Source organism: Mirounga leonina, unplaced genomic scaffold, assembly GCF_011800145.1.
Source record: "Mirounga leonina isolate KUSES-001 unplaced genomic scaffold, KU_Mleo_1.0 Mir_94, whole genome shotgun sequence".
Taxonomy (NCBI): Eukaryota; Metazoa; Chordata; class Mammalia; order Carnivora; family Phocidae; genus Mirounga; species Mirounga leonina.
In genome coordinates, this window is record NW_023270855.1 from 57553166 (window position 1) to 57573346 (window position 20181).

Genomic DNA, 20181 nt, shown 5'->3' on the forward strand with positions numbered 1-20181 from the left:
TGATACTCCTACTGATGAGGAGGTCCCCCCCTTTACTTCAAAGGGGTGCAGTCAGCAGCGGTCAACGTCATCTGTGAGCTGGCCAGGCGCAACCCCAAAAACTACCTTTCCCTCGCCCCACTGTTCTTCAAGCTGATGACCTCCTCAACCAACAATTGGGTCCTCATTAAAATTATCAAACTGGCAAGTATCCCTCCCGAACTTCCCTTTTCTTACCGAGTGAAAAGGCCCTGGCGTGTCCTGGGAGCGCCCTGGGCGTGTGGGTGGGGGTTGGAGTTGGTGCAGTCTATTCCTGCCCCGAGTGACCCACCGGCCTCTGTCATCCCTAGTTTGGTGCTCTGACCCCCTTGGAGCCAAGGTTGGGCAAGAAGCTGATTGAGCCTCTCACCAACCTGATCCACAGGTGAGCCCTGGAGCCCTTGGCCCTTGCGTGACCCCTGCCGTCTGGCACTTGCAGGCCTGCACTCCCTCTGGGCACGGGGACCCTGGGGAGAGTCTTGTGGTGGAGAAGCAGAAAAGTTCCAGGAATGGGTTCAGTGTGTGCGAGTGTCAGAGGGCCCCATTGGCAGTTAGAAAGGGAGGCTCGTGTCCCTTGGGGAATGCCACTGACCCGGGTGACAGCTGCGTGCACGGGGGGCCGGCAGACGTGCGCTTTCCCTGCATTTCTCAGGCGTCCTGGTCCTCACGCCTCTGCTCTTCTCCCTCCAGCACGTCTGCCATGTCCCTTCTCTACGAGTGCGTGAACACAGTCATCGCAGGTGAGGGGCCAGCCACCGGGTCTAGGGCAGGCGGCTGTGGCACGTGGAAAGCTCTCCCTGCTGCCACCCTGGACACCGAGGTGGGGCCCCACAGTGCAGGGAAGATCCCAAGATCCTTCGCCCCATGTCCCTGCCACCCCCCTCTGGATCCCCTTGGGAGGCGGGGATGGCTCGTGGCACACCTGTCAGCAAGACCTTCTTCCCTGAGAGTTTTAGAGCAGGTCTCAGGCACCATGCCATCCCCTGTGGGTTCTAAGCATAGGAACCTACTACAAAAAGGTTTCGTCAGATGGGACCAGAAGGCACTCCTCAGAGTCCGCCTGGAGTCCCGCCTGTTTCAGTCAGTCTCCAGCCAAGGACCACACAGCGCTGGCTGATGTGTTTCTGCACGCTTGACAAGTTGAGCCCCTCTACCCACATTATTTGTTGGAGCCAGAGTCGTGACCCACGGGGTTCACCTCCTCATTGCTTGTCTGTCTTTCTGAAGCTGTTGGGAAGCCAGCTTTATGGTCCCTCCTCAAGGCCCTGTGGGCAGCCTGAAATTGAGCAGTTCGCAGGAAGCTGGCCCAGGGTCCACACTCCATGATTAGAGCCATGATTAAGCCTCTCAGGGAGAGGCTTAGTGACACTGGGGGAGAGGAAGGGTGGGCCTTTGGGGCCGGCTAATGCCTAGAGGCAGCAAATGCAGGACCTGGAGAGCAAGTCTCTGTGTCTGGAGTGGTCGGTGGGGGACCCAGGATATAGTAGGGTCACAGCTGCCCGCGCTGATGGGCAGGGGGCTTGGGGGCATAGGGCAAGGCAGCAGGCCTGGTACACGGCAGGGCTGGTGGGTCTCAGGAGGTTCTAAGAGCCAGCAGGTGGGGTTGGCCCAGGCTCCACGGACCTGCCCTGGATGGAGGTGCCTGCTGTGGGGTTGTGGTCTGTGCTTCCGGCCATAGAGCCCCAGCAGCCAGATGCCATCTCGCGAGCCAGCCTCCCCGGGAGAGCAGTTGGGCCAGCAGTGCCTGGTGTGGCGTCCCAGTGCCCAGGGTGGACGTGGGTGGGTGAGGCTTGGCGAGTTCCTGAGGCGAGGTTTTCTGTTTCAGTTCTCATCTCCCTGTCCTCTGGCATGCCTAACCACAGCGCTAGCATCCAGGTACGTCCCTGGGTGCAGACTGCTGTGCGCTGCAGTCGGGAGCAGCCTGGGGAGGGGCGGGGGGCGGGGGATAGGCCACCCACCCCACATCTGCAGCCGTCACTCACGCATGGCGCCCGGCACTGGGCCCTGGCCAGCCTGTGTCTGTGCAGTTGACAGTTGGGGGGGTGGACACAAACGTTGGCGCCCCTGGAAGCCACCGGGGTGTCAGCGTGTGCGTCGGCAGGCGTTCCCCAAACGTGTGTCCTGTGGGTGCTCGCAGGCAGCTGTCCTCTTGTGCGATGGGTGCTGCGCTGAGTGGGGTGCGGCGTCCTCCACCCTCCCAGGTCGCTGGGCCTCCAGGCTGGATCAGGGGCTGAGGCTGGGCCTGCACTCTTGCCTCAGGAGGCCTGACTACCGTCACCTTCCCCTTTGCAGCTTTGCGTTCAGAAATTGAGGATATTGATAGAAGACTCCGATCAGAACTGTGAGTCTCTCCTCGCCCTGCACACCCCGTAGGTCCTGCGCCCGAAGCCTTTGCGGCGCCCGGGCTGTCGGCCTCGTAGGCAATCAGGCGCTCACGCTCCTCTGCCGTGCGGCCCGCGCGCACCTGACGCCGGGTCTGTCTGGGGCAGGGAAGCGCTCCCGGACCTGGCCTGTGCGGGGCCGGACAGTGACTTTGCCCAGCTCTGCGGGCCCAGCAGCGTCTGCCACTGTGCCGGGGGCATTCACAGAACGGGGCTTCGTGTCGGACGTGGCCCGTGGCCTGCTGTTCACCACCCCGGCTTTAAGGCTTGTGCGTCTGGGTCGGTCAGGGGCAGACTGGGGCACCCGGCACCCGGCGTGCCGCCTAGGACCCCGGGGCCTGCGTGCGGCCAATTCTGACCGCATCTAGGTGGTCGGGCTCGGGCTGCAGACCCGGCCTGGCTCTTTCTGTGCAGGCCCCGAAGCCTGTGAGGGCGTGCCCAGGTTAACGGCGACATCTCGCCATCTCCGCAGTGAAGTACCTGGGCCTGCTGGCCATGTCCAAGATCCTGAGAACACACCCCAAGTCCGTGCAGGCTCACAAGGACCTGGTCCTGCAGTGTCTGGACGACAAGGACGAGTCCATCCGCCTGCGGGCCCTCGACCTCCTGTACGGAATGGTGTGTGCCCCGCCCCAGGCCTGCTCGCCCCGCCCCACGCCGGCCCTGCCCTGCCCTCACCAGCTCCACCCGCTCCCAGGTGTCCAAGAAGAACCTGGTGGAGATTGTCAAGAAGCTCATGAGCCACGTGGACAAGGCCGAGGGCACGACCTACCGTGATGAGCTGCTGACGAAGATCATCGACATCTGCAGCCAATGCAACTACCAGCACGTCACGAACTTCCAGTGGTCCGTGCCCCAGCCCGGGGGGCGGGTGCTGGCGCCAGGGGCACGCCTCAAGGGCTCCCTCCTGCAGGTACATCAGCGTCCTGGTGGAGCTGACCCGGCTGGAGGGCACCCGCCACGGCCACCTCATCGCTGCCCAGATGCTGGACGTGGCCATCCGCGTGAGGGCCATCCGCAAGTTCGCCGTGTCGCAGATGTCCGCGCTGCTCGACAGCGCACACCTGGTGGCCAGCAGCACCCAGCGCAGCGGCATCTGCGAGGTGCTCTACGCAGCCGCCTGGATCTGCGGGGAGTTCTCCGAGTGAGTGGCTCCCCGGGGGGAGAGGGGTGCCGGCAGACCCGTGTCCCCGGGCCCCTGCTGGCCGCCCTGGTCTCTCCTCCTTGGGGCTTCTCTCTGCCGAAAGAGCTCCTTTAAGCACACGTGTTTCCCGCCCCGAGAACGAGCGAGCAGCCGGTCCCAGCGCGGCCCAGGACAGCTGCATCTGTCCCCAGCTCTTCTCTTTTCCTTGCCCATTGCAGCTGCGGACGCTCCGTCACCCAAATGGTGCTGTCGCTTTGCTTTTGTTTGCTCTTCTTGATGCTTTTGCCTGCGGCTACTGTGTGATTGTCCCTCGGGCACTGTTCTCTTCCTTAGAGTCCTCTCCCTCCTACCCCGGGTAGGGGAGTGCGCCCACGTGACCCTGTAGCAGAGCGGTCCTGGGGCTGGGAGCCACAGGGGCAGCGTGCTCATCAGGCCCTCCCTGTCTGCAGGCACCTGCAGGAGCCCCACCAGACCCTCGAGGCCATGCTGCGGCCCAAGGTCACTACCCTGCCCGGCCACATCCAGGCCGTGTACGTGCAGAACGTGGTCAAGCTGTACGCATCCATCCTGCAGCAGAAGGAGCAGGCTGCGGAGCCAGAGGCGGCCCAGGACGTTACCCAGCTCATGGTGGACCGGCTGCCGCAGTTCGTGCAGAGCGCGGACCTGGAGGTCCAGGAGCGGGTCAGTGTTTCTCAGGGGGCTCCCACCTCTGGAAGAGCCCATATCTCGTGCTTGTGTCTTCCCAATAGCACCCAGCTTTGCCTTTCCCCAAGGGCAACTTGGAGAAATGCATTTTCCAGGGCTCTGCCCCAGCCGGGGATGTGGGCAGATCTGGGCCACCTGTGGTGGGGGAGGCTGGGGGTGCTGGCCCACAGGTGGGGCCTGGGGAGGGGGAGGGGACACAAGACAACAAACAAGTGGGAGCCGCTGTAAGGGTGTGTCGTTGGCCTTTGAGGGAAGCATCCTGTTGGCAGCGGGTTTCTCAGTGGGTGAGGACCGGGGTTCCCGCCGCGGTGAGAGCTGGTTTGGCACGTCCTGTGTGACAGCAGCTGGGTGGGAGTTTGTGGGCATCAGAGGCCAGGCCGCTTCTGGTGCCCTGTGGGTGACACAGGGCGCTCAGGTTTCCAAACTGCACACGAGCACTGAATGTCACTCGCTGGGCCCGGTCCTCCACGGTTGAGAGCATCTGCATGACATTAGCGCAGCTGGTGGCCGCGGTCCCCTAGCCGTGAGTCACTCTGGGAGCCACGCTCGGGCAGAGCCCTAAGTCGGAGCTCACAGACAACAGCATCCAGAGGTGCCTATGTGTCTCCTGGAAGCAGGAGCTGCGGGTCATTGGGGCCGCCCAGGCCTGTCCAAGCGGTTCTCTTGGACAACAGTGCCCCCTCTGCTCGTGACCCCCACGTCTTATTTGTGGGCTGATTTCTTCCTCACTGGATGCTTCTTCCACAGAGCCCATGGCTTCTGGGAGCTTTTGGATGTTCTCAGTAGGGTTCAGGCAAGGGGCTTCCATGCTCGCCTTCCTTGGGCTGGGCATCCACGTGGTCCGAGCAATGAGCCACGTTGCCTAATGGCCTTCAGGGCTAGTCCTCTGTGACCCCCTGTGACTCCCCTGTGGTCCTCTCAGGCGTCCTGCATCTTGCAGCTGGTCAAGCACATCCAGAAGCTTCAGGCCAAGGACGTGCCAGTGGCAGAAGAAGTGAGCGCCCTCTTTGCTGGGGAGCTGAATCCGGTGGCCCCCAAGGCACAGAAGAAAGTCCCGGTTCCTGAAGGGTGAGCTGCGCAGCGGGTCAGACGACATGGGCCGGGATGGCAGGCGGGACCGCGAGAGCAAAAGTGCAGCAGGGCATTGACTGATGTCTCTGTCCTGGGTAGCTGTGATCTCAAGTGGCGGCTTAGCCTTCATGTCCTTGTCTGCAAGAGGACAGGGGTGTTCCTGCTTCGTGTACTGCTGTGAGCGTCCAGGGCTGAGCACTCATGCTGGAGCTGCCCTGTGACCTCACTGTGTCTTATAGCCTGGACCTGGATGCTTGGATCAATGAGCCGCCCTCAGACAGCGAGTCTGAGGACGAGAAGCCCAAGGGCATCTTCCATGAGGAGGAGCAGCGCCATGCCAAGCAGCAGCTGCCGGAGGCAGATGAGGAGGAGCTAGCCCGGGTGAGCACCGGCTGTGCGGAGGCAGGGTTCCTGCCCACCGGGGCCTCCAGGGCAGATGGCCTCGCTCGAGCACGCTGAACCCTGAGCCCACGTGTGCTGTGCGTGGTCCTAGCAGGTCTGGGCTCAGCCCTGTGGTCCTCCAGGGAGCATTCAGCTGCCCTTTGAAGTCTGGGTTGGGTTTCGTTGAAATGAGAAGCGGCTTCTCTGGAGCCCAGAGCTCCTCAGGAAGAGCCAGGGGGGCCTGACCTGGTTTCCGGGGGCTTCTGCTCCTGCCTCCTGGGTGCAGGATTTACAACGTGCAACATTCAGAAAGCCTGGAGAAGAACAGATACTGTGTTACCCCAGCTCCCCACCCCACTGTGTCTGGCTCTTTCCTTTCTGAAATAAGAGGTGCCCCCCAGGAGCCCTTCCTCCCACCCCTGTGCAGGCTGAATCTCCAGGCAATGGGAGCTGACTCCCAGCTCAGCTCTTCTTTGGAGCTGAAAGGCCTCAAGACAGCTTATCCAGCCTATCTGAGCTCCCATCCTTGAAACAGAGATGGTCATCCCCACCTCTTTGGGTCGTTCCTGACCCCATTCCTGCTCCTGTTGTGGTCTTTCTCTTGGCTGAGGACTGACAGTAAAGTTCTGCGGCCTAGCAGGGTGGGTGTGTGACCCACGTGCATTCACGGACTTGAATCCTGTTCCTGCAGCGTCGAGAAGCGCGGAAGCAGGAACAGGCCAACAACCCGTTCTACATCAAAAGTTCGCCGTCCCCCCAGAAGGTAAGGCTGGTTCCAGGTCGTCTTCCACAGACGCTCTCCTCCCCCACAACCCCCTAGGGGTCCCATCTGCAGGACGGCACTTCGTTGTCACAGTAGGTCCATGTGGCCCAGCTGCCAGGTGGGTCCCGCCCACAACACCGAGTACAGGCAGCTTCACCTTCCAGCTCTTGATCCAGGTGGTGTCCACTGCCCTCATCCGTGTCCTCCACCCACTAGGCTCTGCCAGGCGGACACAGCTGCACATGGGTGCTCTCTTGGTTCGCTTCTCTTGGGATTGCCAGGTCACCTCGTGACTCTGCTCGGCCCTCTCAGGGCCCGCAGACGGCCCCCACCTGCCGCATGCACCCTCACCAGCTCCTGTCACGTCTGGCTTTCTGACTCCGGCCGTCCTGGTGGGCGCAAGTGCTCGTTAGGTTCCGGCCTGCACTGCTTTTCTAAACTAAGTAGGCGATCGAGACAGAAACAGTGGGCGGAAGCTTTCTGACTTGTGCTTGTACCCTGACGGACCAGTCCCCCAGTCTGTAGGGAGCCACGCCCCACGCCCCCCGCCCCCAGCGGGATCCCACACACCCCAGGCCGTCTGCATGTTTCGTGCTGGGACGCAGCCCCTCCTCGGCATCCCCATCTGTCGTGCACTCTGCCCAGTAACGCCTTGGTCCTTGCTTCTCTAGCGGTACCAGGACATGCCGGGTGTGGAGCACATACCCGTGGTGCAGATAGACCTCTCGGTGCCCCTGAAGGTGCCAGGCAAGTATTTGCACGGGCAGTGTAAGTGAGGTGGGGGGGCCAGGCCTAGCTCCCAGACGCGGTCAGGCCTGGCCTTGAAAGCCTCCCGCCTGCCGTGCGCGCTCTCTGCCGCACCCCTGCGGCCTCCTTGGCTGTGGTGGGTCCCAGCTTGGAGGGTGAATGGGGGGCACAGGCCAAGGGCCCACGTGTCTTAATGCTCGTGCCACGTCATTCCTTCCCCTTCCCCTAGTCCTAGCCCCCCCACCTACCCCAGCTGCTCTGGGCCTGCCTGTCGGCATTCAGAAAGCCTCTGCTCGCCTCCCTCTAGCACAGACCACGGTGGGCTCTCCGTGCTGAGCCCCCGGGGGGCCCCCCGTCCATACATGGCTCTCAGGGCTGGGGCTGGTCTGGGTGATGGCAGGGCAGCGGCTGAGCACCGGGTCATGCGCGCACCCACAGGGATGCCCATGTCGGACCAGTACGTGAAGCTGGAGGAGGAGCGGAGACACCGGCAGAGGCTGGAGAAGGACAGGAAGAAGAAGAAGAAGAAGGACAAGGAGAAGAAGGGCAAGCCGCGGCGCCACGGCTCGCTGCACACAGAGAGTGACGAGGACATCACCCCAGCGCAGCAGGTGGACATCGTCACCGAGGAGATGCCCGAGGTCAGCCCCCTGGGGCGCCCCCGCTCTCACGCCCGGGGCACAGGGAGGCTTGGAGCCAGCACGCACTGTGCCCCAAGCCCCGGAGAGGGGTCTTGAGCTGTGAGCGGGAGACCCTGGCACATCCCGACCTCGCTTCCTGCCCCAGATGAGGTCCCCTTTTGAGTGTGGGCCTGGTTGTCCTTTTCTGAGAAGGGGGTGAGGGGCTCCGCAGACTCGTTGGGCATGGGGCTGGATGGACTGGACACAGAGCTCCTCTCTTCCTCAGAACGCTCTTCCTAGTGATGAGGACGACAAGGATCCCAATGACCCCTACAGGGCCCTGGATATTGACCTGGACAAGTAAGCCTGGGGGCGGGGCCGGGCCTGCCCCACGGCTCTCTGTGTCCTCTGTGTCCCTGTCCCCTCACTCTGTGACCCGCCTGCCTGCCCCCAGGCCCCTGGCTGACAGCGAGAAGCTGCCTGTCCAGAAACACAGAAACGTGGACAATTCCAAGTCTGCTGACAAAGAGGACGTTCCCGTCGTGGAAAAGAAGATCAAGAAGCCCAAGAAGAAGGAGAAGAAGCACAGAGAGAAGGAACGAGAGGAGAAGGGGAAGGAGAAGGAGGTACGGGGGCCCCACAGACACCCCCACGCTGAACTTCACGGCCCTCTGTGTCCACCCGTTGGTCACACTGGGGGAAGGGCTGGCGGTTTTAAAGAAGTGTGGACCGTGGGTTGGGTTGGTGGTTCACGGGACGTCTGAGGCTGCTTGTTCTGACCGTGAGAGAGCTAGAAGTGCCACCCCGGGCCCCAGCCCTGACGTTGTGGTCAGCTCCCTGCGCACTTGGGTCCTGTAGAGCTGAAGCCGCCTGTCTGGTTGGGGGTGGGGCCGCCCGTGCCCGTCTGGAGCCTGTCCTGCTACTTAAGCCAAAGGCCTGTCTTTCTGTGGTTTCAGGGCGAGGACTTAGACTTCTGGCTGTCCACCACGCCGCTGCCTGCTGCAGCCCCAGCCCTGGTAAGAGCCTGGGGGGCGGCCTGTGCCGGCCCTGCACGGTCCTCCACAGGGCCTTGATCGATCTGCCTCTCCGAGGCGTCCAGGGACACCTCCTCTGGGCTCTGCCCGCCCCAGGGGTGTGTGGATGTTGGGAGGCGCCCTTGCACAGACCAGCCAGATGTGGGCCAGCCCGGTCCCCTGCCTGTGGTCTGGCCCAGTCGGTGGCTATAAGAACGGCCCTCAGCACAGCCTGCGGCTCCTGAGCTGGGCGCAGCCTTGAGCTGTTGCTTCCTGTTAAGGATGCGGCCTGGGCGCCTGGGCACTGACCACACTCAGGGCCCCCAGACTGACTGCCCCTCTGCCGGCCGCTTGCGCTGTGTGGTGGCCACACACCTTGGTGCTGACCAAAGAGGCCGGGGTCAGGATGTGGTGGGGGCTGGAGGACACCTAGGCCCCGCCACCCCCTTGAGCCCCACCACCCGGCCCCCTGCAGGAAGAGCCTGAAGTGAATGCCGTCATCACTGCCCCTAAGGAAGAGGGTGAGGAACCCAGGAGAGAGGAGCAGGGTGACGAGGAGGAGGATGACGACAGCGAGTGGGACCCCGAGAAGGTGAGGGTGCCCGCCCTGGCTGTCAGGGAGCTGGCTGCGTGGCTGCACTGAGGACTGGGGGAATGAGGCTGGTTGCCTGCTTCCCGAATCCCGTGGGGGGGGGGGATGGGGTCTTCGGGGGTGGGGTCCGGTTGTGTGCTTCTGGGCTTCTGGTTTTCACAACAGCCGTGCTGTCACTTGCATGCTGTAAAGGTCGTCTCTTTAGGGAACACGGTCCAGTGGTAGTGACTACGCCCACAGGGTTGTGCGGCCATTCTCTACTTACTTCCAGAACATTCCATCACCCCAAAAGCTACCCGGTCCCCATCAGCTGTCACTCCCCATTCCCCTCCCCCAGCCCCTAGCCCCCATGAGCCCCCTTCCCGTCCGTGGATGAGCCTATTCCAGACGTGTCACCCATGCGGACTCACATCCCACGTGGCCTTCCGTGTCTGGCTCCCTCCCCGAGCGTCGTGGGCTCGGGGTCCATCCCCCGGGCAGTGCATGTGGGCACCTCGCTCCTGTCTGCGGCTGAGGGACGCTCCCCGCGCGTGGGGAACACGCTGTGTGTATCCGCTCACCCACTGAAGTTTCTGCCTTTTGGTTGTTGTGAATCGTGCTCCCGTGAACACGGGTGGGCAGATTTCTTCGTGGCCGTGTGTTCTCATCTGTCTTGGGTGCAGTGAGGATCTGGTGTCTGGGTTCTTGCTGGTCTCCCCATGGGTTTGTACCTATGGGCAGCAACTGTCCTGCTGAGCAGTGGGTTCCCAGGTGCTCGCCTCTTCCCCACGGGCCTGGGGCTTGCCGCTCTGTCCGCTCTGCCACGCAGGAGAGTGTCACTGACGTGTGTCCGCGGCTGCCTGAGCCACCACGGTCTGTGCCTTCCTTGCTGGGCACCGCTGGCCAGAGAAGTCAGAGTTAACCCTGATCTGCTCTTTTGGTTCCAGAAATCTTCTAAACGTAAGAAGAAGAAGCACAAGGAGAAGGAGGAGAGATCTAAAAACAAGAAGAAATCCAAGAAGAAGAAGCCTCCCAGCGACAAGGCGGCAGAGCCTGTCGAGAACGGCGCGCTTGATGAGGAGCCTCTCCCGGTGAGGGGTACTTCACTCGCCTCCCGCAGGCCTGCCAAGGCCTCAGCGCGGGGAGAGAGCCCAGCCAAGTCTAGGAGCTGCGTCCCCGGGCCGGCGGGCAGTGGGGCCTCGGCGCGGGCGGGTGAGCCCCGGGGGCTCCAGGCATCAGGGAGGCGGCGCTGTCACGTGACAGGAGTCCCTAAGGTGCAGGCTCGTTGTCCAGGACCCGGGGCAGCTCTTTGCCCACCCCGCCCCCCTGCCCCCAGTTCTAAGGTCCCCGTGTTTCCCGCCTGGAGTGCTTGGCGGGTCGTGACAGGCCCTGTCGTGTCGGCAGCTGCCACCTTCGGGTTCTCACTGGCCCAAGCTGAGTGTTCTCCTCTGTTTCCAGCCCATGTCCAGCTACTGCCTCCTGGCCGAGAATTCTTACATCAGAATGGTGAGTGGCGTGGGTGTTTTAGGGCACCAGTGGCTGGGGCAGGTGGGGTCCTTTCTCTGGGTGTGTGGAGGGACAGTGGAGGCTGTGAGTGCGTCCCAGGGCTCCTGCTCCTAGAGCCTCCCCCACTGGAGGCTTTCTGGGGGGAGAGGGGCCCGGGGGTACTTTCTGGTGGGTGGGGCAAAGGGCTGGTGGGTCGGCCAGTGGCCGTCAGAGAAAGGGCCGGAGTGGCTGGAAGCACAGGCAGCACGGAATGCTGTTCCTTGTGTAGGGAGTTGGGCACTTCTCAGAGATGATCTGCGTTTGCACCACAAGTGGTGCTGGCAGTCCCGAGGCCCCTCGTGCAGGCTGGCTGACCCTGACCTTGCCCCGCAGACGTACGACATCCAGGGCAGCCTGCAGAAGGACAGCCAGGTCACTGTGTCTGTAGTCCTGGAGAATCAGAGCTGCAGCTTCCTCAAGAACATGGAGCTCAACGTGCTGGACTCGCTCAACACGAAGCTGGCTCGGCCGGAGGGCTCCTCCGTCCACGACGGTGTCCCCGTGCCTTTCCAGTTGCCCCCAGGTGTGTGGGCCGCCGGCAGGACGCCCGGGGCTGGGGGGAGGCCAGGGGCTCCTGCTGTTGTAGCCCCTCCACCCGGTCCCGGGACCCCCACCCCCGTCACCTGGCGTCCCTCGGGCTGAGCCCTGTTTTCTGACCAAGGTGAACGGCACTGAGGACGGGCCCCGGGTGGGGTTGTGTCCCTGCCACCCGCCAGGGTGTGGGACGGCAGCTGGACACTGCCCCACGCCGCTCTCGGGCCCCGCTCCTTCTCCCCTCCCCAGGCATCTCCAACGAGGCCCAGTTTGTGTTCACCATCCAGAGTATCATCATGGCCCAGAAGCTCAAGGGGACCCTGTCCTTCATTGCCAAGGTAGCAGGGCTCAAGGCGGTGTCAGGAGCCCCTGGGACGGTGCCCTGCTCCCCGCTCATTCTGTGCACCTGCTCCCACAGAACGACGAGGGCTCGACCCATGAGAAGCTGGACTTCAAGCTGCACTTCAGCTGCACCTCGTACTTGGTCACGACGCCCTGCTACAGGTGTGCACCCGCCCCCCCCGTTCTACCCGTTGTGCAGCGAGCGCGCAGGTGGTGCGGGTACACAGGGCTGGCTCGGGCCAGACGCTGGTTCTCTCCCAGGGCCAGAGGCTGGTTCTCTCCCAGGGCCAGAGGCTGGCGTGGACCCCGCCTTATCCCACAGTCCCTCCGTGTGTGTCTGTGTCCTGACCTGCTCTTTTTAGGACACTGGTCATATTGGATTAGGGTCCTGTCTCCAAAAACAGTCACATTCTGAAGTCTAGGGGTCAGGATTCAACATGGGAATTTGGGGGGCGGTATGGGTTAGTCCATGGCCTCTCCTAGGACTCTCAGAGACCCGGCGCTGCAGACACCCAAAGGAAGGTACCACCTGGAGGGGGCTGGGGAGCCTGCCTGTCCTCAGCCTCCCTGTGCTGTGTCCTTCCCGCAGTGACGCCTTTGCCAAGTTGTTGGAGTCTGGGGACCTGAGCATGAGCTCGATCAAAGTCGATGGCATTAGTATGTCCTTCCAGAACCTTCTGGCAAAGATCTGTTTTCACCACCATTTTTCTGGTAAGAGATGGGATGTGGCCCTTAGCGCCTGTGTGGTGGTCCCCCTGCTCCGTGCGAGCCGGCTCCGGCCTCACGCACCCCCTCCGTTGCAGTGGTGGAGAGAGTCGACTCCTGCGCCTCCATGTACAGTCGCTCCATCCAGGGCCACCACGTCTGCCTCCTGATGAAGAAGGTGAGCCCGGGGGGCGCGTGCACCTCCGCCTGAGCTGTCGGGTCCACGTGGGAATGGTCTGCTGCTTCTCTCCTTTGGTGTCCACGGGGTCCGTGGCCATGCCTCCCCTCGTTCCAGACGTGGACAGTGTGTGTTTCCTCATTTTTCTTGGTCATCCTGGCAAAAGGTTTATCAGTTTCCTCAATTTTTTTTTTTAATGACCTTTTTAAGGGCGCCTGGGGGGCTTAGTAGAGAGTCTGACTCTTGATCTCGGCTCAGGTCTCAATCTCGGGGTCGTGAGTTCAAGCCCCACGTTGGGCTCCACGCTGGGTGTGCAACCTACTTCAAAATAAAACTAACTTTTTAGAAACTTTGCTGTGTTTTTATAAGCAATAAGTAAGTTTTGTGGAGTTCTGTACTTTTTCTCCTTTCTGCCCACTTTGGGTTTATTTTGCTCTCTTGTATGTTGGTTGAGGTGGGAGCTGAGACTTTGCTTCTCTCACGTGGTGTTTAATCTTACACATTTCCCTCAAAGCAGCCCATTAGCTGATCCCCACAAATTTTCATACGTCCCATTTTCATATTTCTGTAGAGTTCACAACATTTCCTGATGTCTGTCCCCAGTTCTGTGAGCCACAGGTTACTGAGAAGTGTGGTGTGTTTGGATGGTTTTCTACTCCCTCTGGTTGGAGGACGCGCTGCTTCTGTTTTCAGGTTTTTGAAAGCGTTGAGGTTTGTGTCCTGGCTGCAGACGTGGTCACTTGTGGCGGGTGGCGTCCTGTGGGTGCGTGGAGATGGTTGAGTGCTCTGCCCATAGAGTGGACCGCCCCGTGGCAGTCACCAGGCCCCGCTGGCAGCGGTCCCGACTCCTCTGGGTCCCTGCAGGCAGGGTCACCGGCTCCGCACCCCCGAGTGAGCGGCGCGCAGGCTGCCCATTCCCCGTGCCGTGGGGCTCAGTCCGTGTCTGCTGGTGGGTGTGTCGACGAGCATCACGGCGTCTTGACCCTCAAAGTTCCCTCTTCCTCTCACGGGGTTTACTGTGCCATCCAGTCCTTTGATGTCAGACAAAAAGCCCCTCTTGCTGTCTTGTGATCGGTGTTGACGTGGTGTGTCTGTCTCTTGCTGGTGGGAGTGCTGTCCTCGGGAGCCACGTGTTCTTGGGGCTGCGGGCACTTAGCCCATGCCCGGGATTCCTCCTGCCGCCTTCCCCGTCTGTGCCTTCCAGTTCCGCACCAGCCTCTCTCTCCTGCGTCTTGGGCTGAGCGTTTGCCCCCCCACCCCGGCCCCTTGGCCCTGTGGTCACCCTCCACACGCTGGCCGTCTATGGGCCCCGCGGGTCCTTCCCCGGACTAGTTTTCCTGGACCTTCTCTCGGTGTTTTCAAATCCTACCACTTCCAGGGCGCCCGGCTGGCTCCATCGGAGCATCTGACGCTTGATCTCGGGGTCATGATTTCGAGCGCCACGTTAGGGGTAGAGATGGCTTAAAAATAAAATCTTTCCAAAAACAAATTTAAAGTCGTGCCCCTTCCTTTTGCAGCCGAGTATTCTTGCTAAGAGCCCCGGCCCTCAACCCTTCCTGGTGGGAGGGCGCCGTTTGCCACCCTGCAGGTTTCTCTGCCGGCAGCTGCAGCGTCTGGGCAGGACTGCTCTGGGGCTGTCTAGCCATTGGGAGTCTGCTCACTTCTTGAATGTTTGCATTTTCACATGTTTTGCAAAATTTTGGAAGTTTTTAGCTATTATTTAAATCCTTTCTCAGGGTGGCTCAGTCGGTTGAGTGTCCAACTCCTGGTTTTGGCTCAGGTCACAATCTCAGGGTCGTGAGATCAAGCCCTGCATGGGGGTCTACGCTCAACAGGGAGTCTGCTTGAAGATTCTCGCATGCATGCACGCTCTCCTTTCCTCCCTCTCTCTCTCAAGTAAATCAATCATTTTTTTAAAAACCCTTCCTCGGCACTGGGTTCTTCTTCTTGTCCCTGTGGTGTCCCAACAACAGGCATCTGGGACGTGTGTTCCCATCCCTGCCCGCCCCCACCTTCTGTTTGTCCCGGTGGGGCTGTCGTAGCCATCATGCCACCTACCCAGTGCGTGTTTCATGTTGAGGGTTGTGTGTTTGGATCTAGAATTTCCATGGGCGGGGGGGGGGGGGGGGGGGGTGCGCCTGGGTGGCTCAGTTGTTAAGCGTCTGCCTTCAGCTCAGGTCATGATCCCGGGGTCCTGGGATCGAGCCCCGCATCGGGCTCCCTGCTCAGCGGGAAGCCTGCTTCTCCCTCTCCCGCTCCCCCTGCTTGTGTTCTCTCTCTCTCTCTCTCTCTCTCGTTGTCTCTGTCAATTAAATTAAAAAAAAAAAAAAAAAATCTTAGAATTTCCATGGGGGAAGATCTTGCATTTTTTTGCTGAGATGTTCTGTTTTCCTGTTTGTTTCAACAATGTTTGGGACTCCTCACTGGGGATCCTCCTAGTAGGTGCTTGAAGACCTGTGTTGGACGGTCCCACAGCTGCCTCGTCCTGGCCTGGCCTTTGTGGTCTTTTCTGCTGGGTTGAGCTGGGGTTTCCCGGGTCTTTGGATGCGGAGTAACTGGGACCATGTTAATGTCTGTGCAGATGTGAGCACAGGCTGCAGGTGCTGGACGTCTCGTTCCAGCGCACATCTGTCTGTCTTGTCAGGGTGGCCCAGCCACAGTCCCACGGTGCATGCACACGGAGGGGGACATTGGGTGTGTCCTTACTGTCAGGGAACCACCCCAGCAGCTCTTGGATAACTTTACAGGTTGCTTTCCCCACTGGCCTCTCCAGGATCTTCGAGGCTCTGGATGCTCCCCCCGAGGTCCCCAGTGAGGATGTGGGGCTTTGCCGGATTACCCCGCTCTGCCCAGCCCTCACACGGCATGGGATAAGGGTTCTCCAATTCTGGTCTCGGTCCTCAGTCCGCCTCGGCCGGTCTCCTCGCTCGTCCCAGGCAGACACTCCATCTGACCCGGGGCCCCTCCCTCCTTTTGGTTCTCAGAACACCGAGGAAGGTGCTGTGAAAAATTAAAGGATGAACATACCGTCACAAGGCAGTGTTTTCATGTAGTATTTCAAAATTCTGTGGTGGTTTTCTCTTTTTCAGGGGGAGAAGTCCGTATCCATCGATGGGAAATGCAGCGACTCAACGCTGCTGAGCAACTTGCTGGAGGAGCTCAAAGCCACGCTGGCCAAGTGCTGAGCCTGGCCTGAGGCCTCGCCAACACAGGGCGCCACTGTTGACGTGGCGAGGTGACGCGTTGCGTTGATGTATCCTGTCGTTGTTTTTACTTTGATTCTCTGCCACTCCGTTTGGCGAGAAGCCCTGACGCCGTCCCCACCGGCAGGGCCCCCGCTAGCGAGGCCGGCCACCTGAGGAGCAGGCATCCCCGCCCTCGGGCTGTGGGTGCTCCGTGGACGTGGACGGCGCAGAGTGGTGTGTCCTTGCTTCCGTGAGGCCGTCTGAGTCCCACGAGTCCCCCAGATGCCCTGCCCGCGGGCATGAGCTCACTGCAGAGACGTTCCCCTTCACCCTCCCAGCCGTGGGTCAGGACATCTGGTGGCCAGAGGGTTGTGCAGGCTGCTGTCTGTCGTGTTCTCTGCGTCCCACTTGCGTGTTCATGTGTCGGATGGGGGGCTGCCACCCGCAGTGGGGGTCCAGTTGGGATCCCTGATGGAGCAGGACCTGGACCCTGTTGGTTTACGGTTTTTTTCCTGTTCAGTGAGATGTGTGTCCGTCGGCATTGTTTGGTGAGCGGTGGGACTGCTTGGGATTCCAGGCCCTTCCTATCGCTGGATGCTCCACAGGGTCTGTCCCACATTATGCCCGCAGCTGCTGGGAAGGCGCACTCCTGGGGTGGCACTGGCCTCTGGAATGTAGCCCACGGAGTGGGGCCCGGGAACCCTGGACCACGCCCGTGAGATGCGCTGCCTCAGAGGTGATGGTCCTCAATGACGTAACTTCCTTTTGACGAACACTGTCACTTTAGCATGTAGAGTAACCTATCACAGAATCCTGTGCGGTGATTCTAGAACCTCAGAATTGTATGATGTGTTCTATAAGAATTGATTTGCTATCGACATTCCCAGATAAAGGAGAGACATATCACGCTGCTGTAATGATTTTGTGTCAAGATGATCCAATAAACTTGTAAAACAGACAGTTATCCGTTGGGTGTGCTTCCCGTGCTGGTGAGCGCGCCTGGCAGTATCACGGGGACTCTGGACAGTCCTCAAACTGCCAGGGGGCTGGCCGGAGTCTGGGGGTCCCTGACCCTCCTGCCCATGCGCCCTTCCCCTCAGGATGGAGATGATGTCACCCCCATACGCTGTCCAGGCGCCCGAGCTTGGGCAGTGTGGCAAGAGCCGCCTGACCCATGGGCTCCAGAGGTCCACCAGCGATGCACAGTGGACGTGCCCTCCCTGCCTTCCCCAGGGCACCCCACTAGTGAGGGGCATGTGGGTGAGCGGCGGGAACAGGTGCTGCGAGGCAGGCCCTGCTCACGTTGGTCTAATTGGCCACGTTTGCACTGGCTTTACTGACCCCACGTGGACAAGGGACAATTCGGGATGAGTAAGGCTGGGTCAGCAGACAGAAAGCCAGATCAGCCCTAGCTGGAATCGCAGGCGGGGAGTGCAGAGCCCGAGCACAGACGAGGCCTCGTGAGAGCCTTGGCCAGACCCACCTGCCAGCAGCGTCCCTGCTTGATGGTCATCCGTCCAGAAGCACCAGCCACAAGGCCTTCTCCGTCTTCTCAGTGGAAAAAGCGTGTCCCGTACCGTGTCGGACGCGGCGCTGGCCTGGCCACCAGCCTGTGCCCCCAGCACCCATCCCCTTGGATGGGCGCTCGGCCCATGAGACCGCTGTTCTCCACAGCCCGCCAGCATGTCGCTCCCCACCTGCCCCGCGGACTTTTCCTGACCTGGACAGACCGCTGCCAGCAGCACTTCCCGGCACGAGGCCACCTCCCAGCGGGACCCTGGTGCCCGAGCCCCTGCTGGTCTGCCGTGCAGATCAAGCACTTGGAGCCTCTCGTGAGCCACGTGGAGGCTTTGCAGAAGGAAACGACGCCAGGGGACAGTTCCCGTGCTCCTGTGGCTCAGGTTTAGTCCAGCGTGGCGTGAACCCCGAGAGATACCCAAGCTGGCCCTGGCTTTCACCAAACTGCAGTCTCACCTTGAGTCCTCAGGAGCACCCATCCACCCACAAACTCCTGTCCATCCAAGTCTGCCCGGATGTGTTTAGATGGATTGCACTGAAATGGGCGTGGACGTCCCTGGGCCCTCAGTCCTGCCCCCGTTGCCCTGAGAAGGACCGCTGTGATGAGAAACATCAGGGACATTTAATAATTGCATCTAAAAGCTCTGTGACCCCGCCCAACAAAGCTGCATACCCCTCCCGGGGGCCCCCAGGCTCTGATGGGAGCGGAGGGACTTGAGGCAGCAGCAGGCCTGCTCCGTGGGGTCAGGCTGGGACAGTCCAGCTGTGTCCTGGCTCCACCTCCAGGCGAAGGCCGGTCTGGCAAACCCGGGGGCTGTCAGTGCTGTGTCAAGCACTCGGAAGCATTTTCCAGAGTCAGGTTGGCCAGGTGTGGGGGCTCGAGACACGTGAAGCTTGGTGATATCAGACTGTTGGGGAGACACGGGTGCCCTCAGCCCTTCTGTCCCTGCTCCACCTCACCCCCCCCCCCCGAGTCTTTGCTGGGGCCCTGGGGCCTGTGACAGGGCTGCAGACAAGACCCTCAAAGCTCAGCTTGGAGGCCCTGGCTTGTTTGACTCCTCTAGACAGCACTGGGGTTACGCCCAACACTCCCACAACAGGCTGCACAAACTGGGTGGGGGGCTTGGGCAGATTGGCCATTGGGCTTCGATCTCTGGCTTAGGCTCAACCCCTGTGTACGGAGCCGCCGGGGCTCCCAGCCTCCCTCCTCTGGGCCACTCACAAGGCTAGAGTGGTTCTGTGCATCCAGGGGAGGAGGAGCTGATGTTTATTCACGAAGTGATCACTTGGTTGTGGTTGCAGAGGAGACATCTGGCTTGTCCCAGGTGCAGAGATCCCTGCCGGCTGTGTCTGCCCTCTCCAACCCCTCCCTGTTCGTCCCCACCTCCCTTTCAGAAGGCCTGGTCAGAGCTTGGCGAGGACAGGCGGGGGGGTGAGGGGGTGGCTTACCTTCTGTTCGTGTCCTGTCTGAAAGACACGACAGGGTCCCACTTGGCCCTCAGGTCCCTCCACTGGGGCAGATCCGTCACGGGGGCCCTCCCCAGCTCTGACCACTGTCCTGCCCCCCTTGTGCCTGCTGAACCCAGAGACGCTCGCGGAAGGAGCGGCTGGGGTCGCGGGCACTCGAGCCAGGCTCCACTCCTGTGGCTGCGCCGGCTCACACTCACCCACGAGCGCTCACGAGCACACTCACTGCCTCGGATGAAACTCACGTACTTGTGCCACTTATTTCTACAACGACAGCAGGGCTGGACTCGGGGGCTGGCAGGGCTGGGGGTCGGGGTGCCCTCCCGGAGCCCAGCTGCCCCAACTCACATGTACAGGAGGAGGCCCCGTACGGCTGCTTCCCACTGTGCTGACGACCTGCGGGCGCACGGGCGCGGAGATGGGGAGGCCCCGGGGCCAGAACCCTGCCCTCCCCGGGTGCTGGAAGGCCAGGGAGGGGCGGAGGAGGGTCCCAGGCTGGCCTCGGGCTTGGGGCCCCCACCCCAGCCTGAGCCCTACTCGCAGTTGTAGCCAAAGCAGACGACGTGCGAGTCGGTGCAGTTGGTGCAGGAGATGGTCTCGTACTGGAAGATGCCTGCAACACAGGAGAGACCGCCGCAGGCTCCCCCGCCTCGGCCTCCGGGGCGGCGGCCACCGCTGGGCCCCACGGGCTGCACGGGGCTCACTCACCACAGTGACGCTGACAGTCAATGCGGCCTGTGTGGGGACAAGAGGACCAACCTGTCTGCCCTGCTCCGGCCCACCCTTCCTGCCCTGCCCAAGACCCACCCAGGTGGCGCTCAGCCTGGGAGGGAGCAAACCGCTGTGGGAGGGCAGCAGCGGTGTTCACCCATGCCTCCAGGGTCCGGTAGGGCCAGGGGGCAGGGAGGGGTGGGGTTTATCCACGAAGCCCTGCCAATGCGCCCGGGATGGAAGGGGCCCTTCCCGGGGAGCTGCCCTTCTCCCCTTTGTGGCCCTCCTCCACCCACCCCCAGGCCCTTCATTTGCTCACTTTCGATGATGGCATTCTGGATGAGGTGCACCTGCTCCCGAAAGATGGCTCGCAGCTCATTGGGGAAATACCCTGATGGGGGTGGGCAGGAGGGAAGTCAGGCCCCGGCGGTGGGCAGAGGGGGGCAGTCTCCGTTTCCCCGCGCGTGGCTGCCGCCGGCTTACCGGGGAAATACATCTTGCCCTGGTACAGCTGATCCATCTTCTGGTACACGGCATTCGCCACTTGGTCCAGCTTCTCCTGGGCTGGGGGCGGGAGGAGGC

At 61.6% G+C, this 20181-nt stretch overlaps 2 protein-coding genes across 3 annotated transcripts in view; one reads left to right on the forward strand and one right to left on the reverse strand.

The window, feature by feature from the left end:
- AP3D1 (adaptor related protein complex 3 subunit delta 1) overlaps positions 1 to 16861 on the forward strand; it is a 37397-nt gene extending 20536 nt beyond the window's left edge. For both annotated transcript variants that reach the window (XM_034998606.1, XM_034998607.1), the window contains 26 exons: positions 44 to 183; positions 330 to 403; positions 709 to 758; positions 1844 to 1893; positions 2311 to 2359; positions 2872 to 3017; positions 3097 to 3245; positions 3313 to 3543; positions 3993 to 4224; positions 5171 to 5316; positions 5559 to 5700; positions 6392 to 6463; positions 7135 to 7210; positions 7649 to 7851; positions 8117 to 8190; positions 8285 to 8456; positions 8787 to 8846; positions 9319 to 9435; positions 10362 to 10505; positions 10873 to 10920; positions 11293 to 11482; positions 11743 to 11831; positions 11912 to 11997; positions 12425 to 12546; positions 12639 to 12718; positions 15808 to 16861. In XM_034998606.1, coding sequence (XP_034854497.1) covers positions 44 to 183; positions 330 to 403; positions 709 to 758; positions 1844 to 1893; positions 2311 to 2359; positions 2872 to 3017; positions 3097 to 3245; positions 3313 to 3543; positions 3993 to 4224; positions 5171 to 5316; positions 5559 to 5700; positions 6392 to 6463; positions 7135 to 7210; positions 7649 to 7851; positions 8117 to 8190; positions 8285 to 8456; positions 8787 to 8846; positions 9319 to 9435; positions 10362 to 10505; positions 10873 to 10920; positions 11293 to 11482; positions 11743 to 11831; positions 11912 to 11997; positions 12425 to 12546; positions 12639 to 12718; positions 15808 to 15903 — 3038 coding nt within the window. In that variant the 3' untranslated portion in view covers positions 15904 to 16861. The remainder of the gene's footprint in view (positions 1 to 43; positions 184 to 329; positions 404 to 708; positions 759 to 1843; positions 1894 to 2310; positions 2360 to 2871; positions 3018 to 3096; positions 3246 to 3312; positions 3544 to 3992; positions 4225 to 5170; positions 5317 to 5558; positions 5701 to 6391; positions 6464 to 7134; positions 7211 to 7648; positions 7852 to 8116; positions 8191 to 8284; positions 8457 to 8786; positions 8847 to 9318; positions 9436 to 10361; positions 10506 to 10872; positions 10921 to 11292; positions 11483 to 11742; positions 11832 to 11911; positions 11998 to 12424; positions 12547 to 12638; positions 12719 to 15807) is intronic.
- A 919-nt stretch (positions 16862 to 17780) lies between these two features.
- Positions 17781 to 20181, reverse strand: part of IZUMO4 (IZUMO family member 4) — a 10998-nt gene continuing 8597 nt past the window's right edge. Inside the window, exons 2-9 of the mRNA XM_034998190.1 lie at positions 20083 to 20163; positions 19919 to 19990; positions 19597 to 19623; positions 19426 to 19501; positions 19237 to 19284; positions 19138 to 19152; positions 18871 to 18888; positions 17781 to 18329 (exon numbers count right to left, since the gene is read on the reverse strand). Of these exons, the coding sequence (XP_034854081.1) occupies positions 18239 to 18329; positions 18871 to 18888; positions 19138 to 19152; positions 19237 to 19284; positions 19426 to 19501; positions 19597 to 19623; positions 19919 to 19990; positions 20083 to 20163 (428 nt within the window). The 3' untranslated portion in view covers positions 17781 to 18238. The remainder of the gene's footprint in view (positions 18330 to 18870; positions 18889 to 19137; positions 19153 to 19236; positions 19285 to 19425; positions 19502 to 19596; positions 19624 to 19918; positions 19991 to 20082; positions 20164 to 20181) is intronic.